Raw genomic sequence first — 13,514 nt, 5'->3', positions numbered from 1 at the left:
GCCTGGATGCTCTCCCCTACAGCCTCCTACACACTGGACTCAACAAATCACTGACCTGTGGCTTCAGGGGACCTTTCTAGAGTTCTCCCCCTTCAAAATTGTCTTATTCTCTACCCTCTTTTGGGTCCTGTTACAAAATCCCCGATCTCCTCCCAATTCCTCTTCCCCTACTATGCCCCCATCCAGCAAGAAGTAGCTCAAAGATTACGATGACCCATTCCCACAACAGAGGAAAAAGGGAGGAATGTAAGGATACCGTGGGCACTCAAGTGGAGGGGGAGGGGGAAAAGCATTCCCTAGCAATATGGCGCCCTTCCGGGTTCTTCTCTGCAGCAAACAAGCCCACCGGTGCCAACACCCAAGCCCACCCGTGCCAAACCTCAGCCAGTCACAGGTCAAGGCTCACCTCCTGCCCAGCCCCGTCCAATCAGCTACTGCCCTGTCTACCCCCTATCAAAACCCGGAAGGCAGCTCCCTATAAATATACACACAGTCCTTGAATAAAGTGGAAATTCCCCGGCGAACTGTCAGCTCGGGTCCTGTTGTCTTATCAGCTTGGGTCCATGCGCCCTTTCAATTATCTTAATAGATGTAGAAAAAGCATTCAGCAAAATTCAACATCCCTTAATGATAAAGGCTCACAGCAACTTAGGTATAGAAGGAAAGCCATATACAAGAAACTAATCACCAATATCATCTTGAATGGGGAAAAACTGAAAGCTTTTCTGTTAAAAACATGAATAAGACTAGGATGCCTACTCTCACCACTCTTATTTAGTATTGGAAGTACTAACCAGAGCAATCAGGTGAGAGAAAAAAATAAAGGGCATCCAGATTGGAAAAGATGAATACCAACTGTCCGTGTTTGCAGATGACATGATCCTATATATGGAAAAACCTGAAGACTCTACCCAAAAGCTCTGAGAGCTGATACACAATTTCAGTAAAGTTGCAGGATACAAAATCAACTTGCAAAAATTGGTAGCATTTATATACTGTAATAATGAACTATCAGAAAAAGAGGTCGAGAAAGCAAGTCCATTCACAATAGTCACCCCCAAAATAAAATACCTAGGAATCAATTTAACCAAGGAGTTGAAAGATCTCTACAACAAGAACTATAAAACACTACTGAAAAAAATTAAAGAGGATACAAAAAGGTGGAAAGACATTCCCTGCTTTTGGATTAGAAGAATTAACATTGTGAAAATATCCACACTACCCAAAGCAATCTACACATTCAGTGCAATCCCCATCAAAATACCAATGACATTCTTCATGGAAATAGACAAGACAATCCTAACATTCATATAGAACAACAAAAGACCACATATAGCCAAAGCAATCTTGAGCAAAAACAATAGAACCAGAGACACAACACTGCCTGACTTCAAATTTTACTACAGAGTTATAGTAACCAAAACAGCATGGTACTGGCATAAAAACTAACACTTGGACAAATGGAACAGAATAGAGAACTCAGAAATCAACCCACATACTTACAGCCATCTGATATTTGACAAAGGCAACAAGCACATGCAGTGGGGAAAGAACTGCCTCTTCAATAAATGGTGCTGGGAAAACTGGTTATTCATATGCAGAAGAATGAAACTAGATGTGTTCCAAAATCAACTCAAAATGGATTAAAGACTTAAGCATAAGATCTGAAACCGTAAAACTGCTAAAACATAAGGGAAACACTTCAAGATGTAGGACTGGGCAAGGACTTTATGAATAAGACCCCAAAAGCATAAGCAACAAAAGAAATAAACATATGGGATTATATCAAACCAAAAATCTCCTGTACAACAAAGGAAACAATCAACAGAGCAGAAAGAAAACCTAGAAAATGGTGGAAAATGTTTGCCATCCACACATCAGACAAGGAGGAATAACCAGAGTATATAAAGAACTTAAATGACTCAACAGCAAAAAACCCCAAATAATCCCATTAAAAAATGGGCAAAGGAGCTGAATAGACATCTCTCAAAGGAAGACATATGAATGCACAACATGTACATGAAAAAATGCTCAACATCACTAATCCCCAGGGAAATGGAAATCAAACCCACATTGAGATATCATGTCTCCCCAGTTAGACTGGCCATTATTAAAAAGATTGAGAACAACAAATGCTGGTGAGGACGTGGAGAAAGGGGAACCTTTCTACACTGTTGGCAGGACTGTAAAATAGCACAGCCATTATGGAAAACAGTGTGGAGGTTTCTCAAACAACTAGAGATAGAACAGCCATACGATCCAGCAATCTCACTGCTGGTTATATACCCAACGGAATAGAAATCATGTCAAAGGGACACCTGCACTCCCATGTTCACTGCAGCTCTATTTACAATAGCCAAGACATGGAACCAACCTAAATGTCCACCAACAGATGACTGGATAAGGAAAATGTGGTATGTATACACAACTGAATACTACTCAGTCTAAGAAAGAATGAAATTCTGCCATTTGCAGCAACATGGATGAACTTAGAGAAAACTGTGTTAAGTGAAATAAGCCAGGCACAGAAAGAGAAATACCACATGTCCTCACTCATAAGTGAGAGAAAGAAAGAAAGAAAAGAAAGAAAGACACATAGACTACAATAATACGGTGAACTTTCAAACAGAGAGAACAGACCTAAAGCTACAGAGGTTGGGAAAGGGGCAGGAGGGGGTGGTTAGGGAGAAATTGGGTAAGGGACATAAACAGCAATTACAAGTTGTAATAATGAACATGCTTATAATACTGATTTCATCATCACATAGTGTACATAAATAATGATAGTCAACACTATTCTCCCCAAATATGTGTAGTTAATTATGCTTCAATAAAAAAGTAAAAATAAAAAATAAAAAAATAAAATTCTCATTAGGTCCGCTCTCTCTCATTACTCTCCTGAGAAACCTATAAAGAATTCAGGTATGTATCTTAGACTCAGGTCACATTCCTTAACATCGTCTTTGAGAACCGGCTTCTAGTTTCTCTTCTGGAAATCCATCTGCTGCCTCTTTCTCCTGTCCCCCTTCCTCTTGCTTCAGCCACACTCGGTTCCTCTCAGCTCCTCAGACACATCATGCTCTACCTTGCTTCTGAGCCCTTGTCCAAACTCTTCCCCATGCTTTGCTGCTTTTCCCCTCCATTTTAAGCTTCCTAACACATACTTCAAATCTCAGCTTAACTATCATATCCTCAGGGAGGTGGCCCCCAATCCCCACCAGCTGGCTACATGCTCTCAGAGTAGTCTGAGCCCTCTATTATCACACCTGTCATGTGTGCAAGCAACTGAGTTCCACACCAGCCTGTAAGCTCCAGCAGGGCAGGTTACCACCTCTTGCTCCCTGCCGCTGTCTCTGTACTCAGCACAGAGCTTGGCGCATGCACAGCAGGCTGGTTCCAAGGGTTAAATTGTCTGCATTTTCTCCCTACTGCAGCCAATGAGGGTAAAAACAGAGCACCCTTGACTTTCCAAGGTAACGGTTGAATTAAGTCATGACTGTCAATCCCTTGCTCCTTGCTGACCCCTCACAGCTGTCTGGCATTCAGGCTCCTCCTAACTGTGAAGCACATGGGTGACTAGCAGACCCCGAAGGCAGAAGGAGGCTGCTGAGAAGAGAGCCCAGGACCAATGGGGGCCCTCGAAGGTCCTGTTGGGAGAATACCTGAGCTGGGTAGTCAAAGAGCCACTGCTCCCTGGGCTTTTCTTCATAGGCGCTCACGCCTTCTGTCATCTCGTGCCTCACAGTAGCCTTCATGTGAGCAAGCACGTGGTTCAGCCATATTTCCACCTGAAAGAAGAGGTCTGGGTTAGACACAGGTGCCTAAGAAGCTTTGATCAACACTGCACGTCTTACTCCACTCAGCCTGCGGAGTGAAGAAAGTGGAATCCAGGCACGAGGTACCGCCCCAACGGCTGCCAGCAGCACAGGGAGACATCTTGTTCGTGCAATCCACAACAGTGATGGGTGAGCCCTTTAATTAGCAAAGGGCTGATGTGCTCATTTGGAACATGAGGGGCAGAGTGGCAGGTTAAGTCACTGGCGGGCTGCCACCCAGTGTTCATACAAGGAATTCTAAATCTGAGTTGAGCTAGGTATAAATGTCAGTGTAGCAAAGGGCTGATGTGCTCATTTGGAACATGAGGGGCAGAGTGGCAGGTTAAGTCACTGGTGGGCTGCCACCCAGTGTTCATACAAGGAATTCTAAATCTGAGTTGAGCTAGGTATAAATGTCAGTGGATTCAAATGGTCTTTCCATGGTCAATACAGAGAAGGAAACCAGGATTGTATTGTACAACTAAATGCTTTCTGGGTCTACAAAAAGAACATATTCTGAATTAACCCCCAGGGCCACCCTCTTTTAACTGAGAACTTCTGATTATTTTCTGATACTAGAATCACTCTCCAGATACATTTGGATAAAAGTGCAACACGACAGGAGATTTTTTGTCCAGGTGTTACTCTGGACTAGATTAGAACCGCTAGGGACAGTACTTTGCTGGATCACTTAGGATATGAACAAGGAAGGGCTTATACTTTAGTGCTGAAGGTTGGGAAGGAGGTTGAAAGAGAGAATAGTCCTCTGCTTTGTGGCCCTTGGATTGGATATGGGAGGTTTGGCAGTAGTAGTTCCTGGAGCAGGGTGGTAGTTGGCACTCCAAGGGAAAGGGCCAAGGGAAGAAGTGACTCTGAGGTGTATTTGTGCAGAGAGGGGACATCTCAAAAAAGTGGTTGATTTCAACGGACATTTTCTCCCAGGGAAGGTATCAGTGTTTCAGATTCCCCTGAGGGATGCTCCCGGGGTTGCTATGTTAAAATCTCCTGGTGCTGCTAATCATTTTAAAATCCTCTTCTCATTGACTCAGGTAGTTGTTTATGTGCATTTTATTCCTCTCTGCACAGGTCTTTGGTTAAGGAAGACATATGAATGTTGACATGTGTCCTTCCCAGAGAGAGGACAGCAGGGCATGAGAGGCTGCTCCAATGTCACTTCAAGTCAGGGGAAGCTGACAGTCCCCGGGCATGGACAGTAGCTCTGGCCCCAGGCCAACAGGCCCTCCCCAAAGTTGGTGCTGACCATTTTTGAATACAGATGCTTGAGAGAGGAAGGCTTAAGGCACGAAAAGGACTGTTACATTACCTGCCCGCTGCAGTCACAGGGTTCACTGAAGGCCACATACTCTTCTTCTTTAAACAGGCCCTCCCCAAAGTTGGTGCTGACCATTTTTGAATACAGATGCTTGAGAGAGGAAGGTTTAAGGCACGAAAAGGACTGTTACATTACCTGCCCGCTGCAGTCACAGGGTTCACTGAAGGCCACATACTCTTCTTCTTTACTGTACATACCAAGACTCATCTTGGTTGGTTTCCCACTGGCATCTAGTTGTAATTGCATCTTGGCCATGTTGTCAAAGAGTTTGGATAGGTGACGTTGAACCTATGAAGGGAAACCATGGCAAAGGATTGGAGAACGTGTCCAGGAAGTTGTTTACTAGAACTGTTTAGGAGCCTACCACGTGACATCGTACAAGACAGAGTGGTGGATACCGAGCATTTAGAAGGAAGTTTGTGGTAATGATAGTGATGTAAGGCTGGGAATGAACTGAATCGGACAGAAGCGGCCAAAGGAATATAAAAGTAGTGGGAATCACGCATTACCTGCAAACCAATGAAGGCACCATGATTTTATTAATTTCTGCTTGATATACTATAGCTAGAATCAGATAGGAGAAAACAATGACAGTTAATTCATAAACCTTCTTCCTAAGAAAACATTACTGTGTGACAGGAGATAAGCAGAGGAAGGTCTGGCAGAAGCATGCTAACACAGCCCAGTCTGGAGAATCAAGAGTAGTGGTGATGGTGGCCTGTGGAAGAAGTCACCGTTGTTGGAACCTGCTCCTTGGCACAGCAATTCCTGATGCAGAAGTCCTTTGCAGAAATGCCTGGAGTAGCAGTGCTAGGAGGGATGCTGGATGAGCCACCTCGTGGTCCCGAGGTGGAGAAAACTGCAGGTTGAGGAAAAATCAACAAAAGCTGCCATCAGGTAGGGCTTTTTGAATAAATGCAAAGGGCCCCTGGACTGCTGGTACCTTGGGTTGTAATGCTAGGAGCAGAAGAGCCAGGTTCTAGCTTGTGAGATGTGAGGAAAAATCTAAGAGTATTTAGATAAACTGTGAGAGTACTCGAATGACACCACCCACATGGATTTGAGACCATGATAAGATGAGTCTTTCTTTACCCAAGAACTTATAGTGACTTTAAAATAAAATAAAAAAAAAAAAAACCAACCCAACATGTGGAGCCTATGAAAATATCCTGAAACTTCAAGAAAGGAGAAAACAGGATTCAGGAGGTAGAGTAAGAACATGTATATATTTTATAAAGCTTTAATAAAGGAAATGGAAATAATTTTGAAAAACATTACCTTGGTTTGCTTTCAATCAAATGAAAGAAAAATGAACTCTATAAAATACAAGGTGAAAGATGATTTGGCAGAGTTAGAGAAATAAAGTTAGGAAACTAAGAATGACATAGTTTAATGCTAGTGAAACTAAAGGGCTGAATTGACTCTAAAAGTTAAATATGGTGGATAAAGTTGAGAAACTATCAAAGAATGCCAAAGAAGAGGACTAAAAGATAAAAATATGATAAAAGAGAAGGTAATGTATATAGCAACAAAGAAAATAGCATCTCAGTTTATGGAAATACGATGAACTCGAAGAAAAAAAACAAGATAAATGGAATAGAAATATTATTTAAAAAACATACTGGAAGAAAACTTTTTCAAGATAACGAAAGCTCTGGTTTTTATATAGGAAGAAAAACCTCATCGTGTGTCAGGAAAAAAATCAACAAAATAAAGCAAGTATCTAACATGTACACATTTTAAAAAATTTAATTTAAAGTTTGATGTCTATAGGGATCCAGGTAGAAAAAAATTAGGCTATTAGAAAGTTAAAAAGGAAAAAAAAAGGAGGCAGGCCTCAGATGATGTCTCTGTAACAGCAGAGTGATATCTGTAGTGATGGACGAGAAATTGCTGTAACCCATGAATTCTAAACCTAACTGTTAATCGCTCACATGTGAAACTAGAGAGAGTCACAGATACAGAAAAAATCAGAAATTATTCTACCATGCTTCATCCATTAGGGTATGAAGGGGAGCTACCCAAAGATTTACTCAAACCAAATGAGAAATAAATCAAATTAAGTATTTAAGAATGAGTACATTGTGTATAGAAGATATAAAAAAGTCTGGCAGTGATCTGACCCCTTCTACACATGGAATTAATGAAAATATAGTTACAAAACAGAATGTTAATGTGATAATTTAACCCTACCATGCTCGAGCTACTTTGGGAATATTTCAATCTATAAAAATAAAAGGATTATAACAATTGGGGATAATCTCTCTTTAGTGCTTGCTTCTCACTGACAAGCCAAAAACATGATTTCAATAAGTTGGAAAGGGCATGTCAAAGATGGGAAACGTATGCATGTGTCCCATCTCTTGGCTCTGCTCTGCTGGAGAAGCTGTCATCCATTGCCGGTGGTGACGCAAAAGGGTACAACTCCTGTGGAGGAAGACTTGGCAATATCTAACAAGACTACATGTCCATTTACTCTTTGACCCAGCAATCTCACCTCTAGGAGTCTGCATGGAAGACAGACCTCCAATAATATGAAGGCCAAGGTTATTCAATGCCACATTATTTGTAATTGCAAAGTACTATAATCTACCTATGGCCAAACCATGGTATATCAGTCCATGCAGTATGATGCAAATGTAAAATAAAATGAGGGAGATATTTCTGAATTGATATGGAGTGATTTCCAGGATATATAGCTAAGAAAAACAAAAAAAGAAAGGGTAAACAAGTATATATAGTTTACTACCTTATGTGTAAGAAAGAAGAGCAATAAGAAAATGTACATGCATGAATGTAAATATGCATCTCTTGATATGGAGTGATTTCCAGGATATATAGCTAAGAAAAACAAAAAAAGAAAGGGTAAACAAGTATATATAGTTTACTACCTTATGTGTAAGAAAGAAGAGCAATAAGAAAATGTACATGCATGAATGTAAATATGCATCTCCTTGTTTTTGCAAAGAGGAACAATAGTTTTTGCAAAGCAGGAACAATAAACCAGGAACTAGTGAATTGGTTACCTACAGGGGGTGGAAGGGAGGATGTGATGACATGGAAGGACTAGGGGAAGGAGTGACATTTGTCTGAGTATACATATCTTTCTTCATAGTTTGACTTTTGGAATCATATCGTGTTGTACATATTCAAAAAACCAAATCAACAAGTATGGGAAAAACCCTAAAACTGAAAGCAAAGAGAAATGAATGCACCCAACTATACTTCAAATGAATAACAAAATCACACAGAAAGGGGGAAAAGAACTCGCCCAAGTAACTTCCAAACAGTATTTTGACTGTGTACCCTTAGTCTAAAGAAAAACAAATGAACTACAAACAAATCTTGGCCTCTTCTCAGGGTGAGAAGAGAAGAAAGCTGGGGGAGCAGAGTAGAGACATCGTCCCTCCGCCTCGTTGGTCATTTTGAGACTGGCTCTACAGTTAATAGCAGTGGTTGTGAATGCATGGTCCCCCGACCAGCAGCATCACTTGGAAAATTCTCAGACGTGTAAATTCTCCAGCCCCACCCAGACCCACCGAATCAGAAACTTTGGAAGTGGGACCCAGGAATCTGTACTTTAACAAGCCTTCTATGTGATTCTGATGTACTTTCAACTTTGAGAACTACTGTCTATAGCTCCAACTACCAACAGTGCTTCAATTAGTTACTGAAATACTCAAAAGACCTTATAGCGCAATAGGCTTCTCCTGTTTTACAGATGAGGAAAGTTTGTTGCAAAGAAGTGATATGCCAAAGACTATATGGCTAATAAGTGGCTAGAATCAGAGACTAGAACCAAAAATTTTGGACTCCTCACATATGCTTTTTCCACTAAGCCACTGCAATGTCCACTTAACACAACTTCCAGTCCTATCTCCCCATGGAAATTGTAGCAATCACTTTTGACCACTATTTACTGAGTCTCCCTTCAGCATCAGATCAAAGGCATTCTCTGTAAAAAGATAACTTCCTCCACATTTGCCATCTTCCAAGCTTCTCCAGTTCTACCTCAGGGAGGAGCCACTGATGGGATGCAGGGCCCCTGAGCAGCAATGATGGTGGGAATGAAGAATGCTCTGAGGTTAGTGAGGACGCCGGTGCAACACAGGTCTGAAATACACACACTGCCAGGAGAGGAAGTGTAATCGGGAACCTGAAGCTCTCTCCTGCTGGGAGTTCCTTTGTCTTCCTGGACCTCTCTAAAAGAGCCCTCGCTTACCTGCTGCGGAGCTGTGCCATTGGAAAGGATGTCTAACAGATCAGAAGAGGAGAGAAAGTAAAACCGAGGGAAGGCAAGCCTCTTGGTATCGAGGTACTCTGCCAGGGCCTTCTCACACAGGCACAATCTGAGGGCACAGAACACAGAATTTCCTAATTATGTATGCTCAGACCCAGAGGTACACATACATTACCTAAATGCAAATTTATGCAATCTATGAGAAATTAGCACAAGAAATGCTTATGGATATTTGCAAACACACACACTGATACGTTTACATCAGCATAAACATCTCTAATAATACCCCATGTGGCCCTAACGTACAGGAAAAGCAAGGGACACACACCCAGGACACACCTTCACTCCCGCATTCACGCAGGCAGTTAAATAAAGTTTTCAAAACAGAAGGAGGAGAAGCCGACCATCACCTGCTCTGAATGTCCTCCAGTTTTTCATAAAGACCTGATTTGTTGGTGGCTTCCACTACATTTGGAGTTTTCTGAGCATCATAAGCAAGTTCCTTAAAGTCAGTGTTGATGCCTTCAAATCTTTTAGAATCCTACAAATAAAAATGTGGAAAAAATTATCAGGCCCCTCAATTCCAACAAACTCCTCTCATGAAGCCAGTCAGAAGCAGAAAACCTGTTCTTGGGTTGTCCAATACAGAGATTAGACTAAGGAAGGAACTACCCTTAACTCGAAACAGCAGTTCTCGAACATTTTGGTCTTAGAACCCCTTGCCATTCGTAGTAGACTGAATGTCCCCTAAACTCGCTGAAGCTTGAATCGTGTCCCCCAAGTTTTATGTATTAGAAACTTGGCCCCCACGGTGACTGTGAAGAGGGTGGGAAATCCTATTATGAAAGGTGGAGCTTTGAAGAGGTGATTGGATTGCAGGACCACGTAGTAGTGAATGGATTAATAACGGTGGTCAGGGTCGTGGTTCTGGGGGCTTTAAAAGGAGAGTAAATGAGGAAGTTGGTCTCTCTGCTCTCTGTGCTTCCACCATCTCGCAGTATGAGGGGTCACTGTCGCCACCACCAGATGTGTTCCTTGGACTTTGGACTTCCCAGCCTCAGAAACTGTAAGCAATAAATTTCATTTTCTCATAAATCACCCAGTTCCAAGTATTTCATTGTAAGCAACAAAAACAGATGAATACAACATTTTTAAAAAATTATTGAGCAGTCTGAAGATCTTTTGTTTATGTAGGCAGTGTCTTATCTATTAATATTTTCTGTACTAGAGGCTAAATTATTTTAGAAATTAAAAAAAAATTATTTAAAAATTAACAGTAATAAACCCATTATGTTAACATAAATAACATGTTTTTATCTAAAATAATTACATTTTGCAAAACAAAAAATAACTTAGAGAAAAAGGTGGTATCATTTTACTTTTCTTTGAATCTCTTTAAGTAGTCTGATCTACTAGAAGACAGCAGGATTCTCATATCTGATTCTGCACCCAGTTTATTGTGCTGTCATGTCACGTAGCTTCTGGAGAAGTCCGCTGTATGCTCATGGAAGAATGATAGGACAAAAGGCAAGTAACGCCTTAGTATGATTATTAAGATAATTTGACCTTGAGGATCCCCTGAAAAGGTCTCAGGGATTCTCCCACCCAGGCATGAAGCACATGATTCCTAGTCAAATAGATAGTGGATCTAATGTTTTTTTCTGGGCCCATGCAAAAGTTTATATAACCAAAGTAAGTTTTTTCTTAGCAAATGTACTACTTTGATGTCAAAATTAATTAGATGTCATCATTTCCCCCAAACACAGTGTCACTGAAATGATTGAGAGACTAATATATGCAAATTGCTCTAGCCCAACACCTGGCACCTGGAAAGAACTTGTTGTATTAGTACATAGCAACAGTTGTAACAGTAGGTGCTATGAACTCTCTGAAGCGGGTGCTAGCATTAGTCCTAATTTCATATGAGCAAACCATGGCACAGAAAGGATAAAAGCAACTTGCCCGAGGTCACACAGCTGCAAGTGGGAGAGGTTAGGACTCAAGCCCAGGCCTGTCATCTGCCCTCTGTGATCCACACCCCTCTCCCCAAAAGATTTAAAGACAAGATGAGTGGGTAAATTACGATTCCTCAATGAGATGTTTTTCTCCAATTAAAAATAAAATAATCAATTTTTTTTTAGATTCCACATGAGCGAGATCATGAGATATTTCTCTTTCTGTGCCTTGCTTATTTCAAGTAATACAATGTCCTTGAGGCTCATCAATGTTGTCTCAAAGTCAGAAGTTGAGAGTAGAATAGTTGTTACTATTAAGTATCCATCGTCAAATGACTGGATAAGGAAAATGTGCTATATATACAGAATGGAATACTATTCTGCCAGAGAAATGAATGGAATACTGCCATTTGCAGCAACATGGATGAACTTAGAGAACATTATGTCATTATGTTAAGTAAAATAAGCCGGGTATAGAAAGAGAAATACCACATGTCCTCATTTATAAGTGGGAAAGAAAAGAGAGAGAGAGAGAGACAGAGAGACAGAGACAGAGAGACAGAGAGAGAGAGAGAGAGAGAATCACAATAATATGTTGAACTTTCAAAAGGAGAGAACAGAACTGAGGTTACCAGAGGTGGGAAAGGCGGAATAAGGGATGAATTGGTAAAGGGCCACAAAAATTGATTACATTGTGTAATGTTGAATATACTAATTATCCTGACTTGAGCATCACATTTTGCACACAGGTATTGATAATCAATGCTGTACTCCACAGATACGTACAATCAATCAAAAATAAATTAAAAAAAAATAAAAGAATAGTGGTTATCAGAGACTGGGGAGAGAAAGACGGAGAGAGGTTGGTCCATAGGCACAATGTTATAGTGAGATGGGAGGTATAAGTTCTGGCGCTCTATTGCACAGTAAAGTTACCAGAGTAAAGTTACTACAGTAAAGTTAACAAGATCCATCGTATATTTCAAGTAGCTAGAAAAGAGGATTTTGAATGTTCTCACAACAAAGGAAGGAAAAATGTTTAAGGTAATGAATAAGCTAATTACCATGATTTGATAATTACACAATAAATGCATGAATGGAAGCATCACCTTGTACCCTATAAATATGTACAATTAGAATTATATGTCAATATAAATAAATAAATAAATAAAACAGTGTCAAGGGTATAGAAGTATTGAAAATACTTGGCATAAATGTTCAAATGAAAAGAGCTGAATAGAACATTGTCATTACACTGAGATCAATTATGAAAATATGTGTACATGTGACCAAAAGTTGGGAAATATAATGAATGAAAACAGTTACTAGTTAGGCTATTATGACTGATTTTATTATGTTTTGAAATGGTTTCTTTTATATGCTAATACAAAGAAAATAAGTACTTACATATTTTGTACACAAACCTGTGGCACTGCTAATGATACTAATTCTTTAATATTTTCAATCAAAAATTCTCAAAAGTTCCCTTTAAAGTCTCTACAAAAGGCTCCATCCTTGTCCTGGTTGCCTTCTAATTAAGCTTGCTTTTCTTTAGTCACTAGCATTTGAGATAAATAAAGCCTGGCTTACCCAATTTGGTTTAATTACAACTGCTCTAGCAGGATTGTTTTCTATCATTTTTCATTGCGAATATATAACCTTTAATCTACTATAGCACATTAAATATGCTTTTGTGGGATGAGCTAGAAAATTATAATGTCTTTATGAAATGTGCTTTAATTTCTAAACAAGTTCTGGACAACCTGTGACATTTTGTGACCAAACTAATTTGTAGGCAAAGAGCTTGCTGTACTGAAGGGACACAGAAGAAGTCTGGAAAAAAATGTTTTTTACATGAATTAGTGTATTGAGAGAGAGGTTAGTTAATGGCACGTTAATTAGGACTAATCAGAAGGGGCAATCAAACACAGGGAAGGTAATGAGAACAACACATATTTTAGGGAAATCCATTGTTCAGTATTTAGCTGAGAACTGGTATTTAGTGTGCTGGCACAGGCCAGAGGTTCACAGAATCGCTTACTTCTGAAAAGAAACTAGAATTTGCCTGGAAACAAGGCTCCCTTCCAGTTGATGACCTGCATCTTAATGATCTGTGGAGCAACCCACGAAGATCTTATTCCAAACTGCAGTAGCTAATATTTTCAATCTCC

At 40.2% G+C, this 13,514-nt stretch overlaps 1 protein-coding gene across 1 annotated transcript in view; it reads right to left on the bottom strand.

Moving 5' to 3' along the window:
• Window positions 1-9,929, bottom strand: part of LOC103606053 (dynein heavy chain 9, axonemal-like) — a gene marked incomplete at its 5' end in the record, with an annotated part of 130,202 nt that extends 120,273 nt beyond the window's left edge. Inside the window, 4 exon segments of the mRNA XM_008590649.1 lie at window positions 3,663-3,788; window positions 5,284-5,436; window positions 9,371-9,497; window positions 9,799-9,929. Coding sequence (XP_008588871.1) covers window positions 3,663-3,788; window positions 5,284-5,436; window positions 9,371-9,497; window positions 9,799-9,929 — 537 coding nt within the window.
• Window positions 9,930-13,514: the final 3,585 nt, after the last annotated feature.

This window comes from Galeopterus variegatus, unplaced genomic scaffold (genome assembly GCF_000696425.1).
Source record: "Galeopterus variegatus unplaced genomic scaffold, G_variegatus-3.0.2 Scaffold6249, whole genome shotgun sequence".
In the NCBI taxonomy this organism is placed as follows: Eukaryota; Metazoa; Chordata; class Mammalia; order Dermoptera; family Cynocephalidae; genus Galeopterus; species Galeopterus variegatus.
This window is presented reverse-complemented; position numbering and strand designations above follow the sequence as displayed.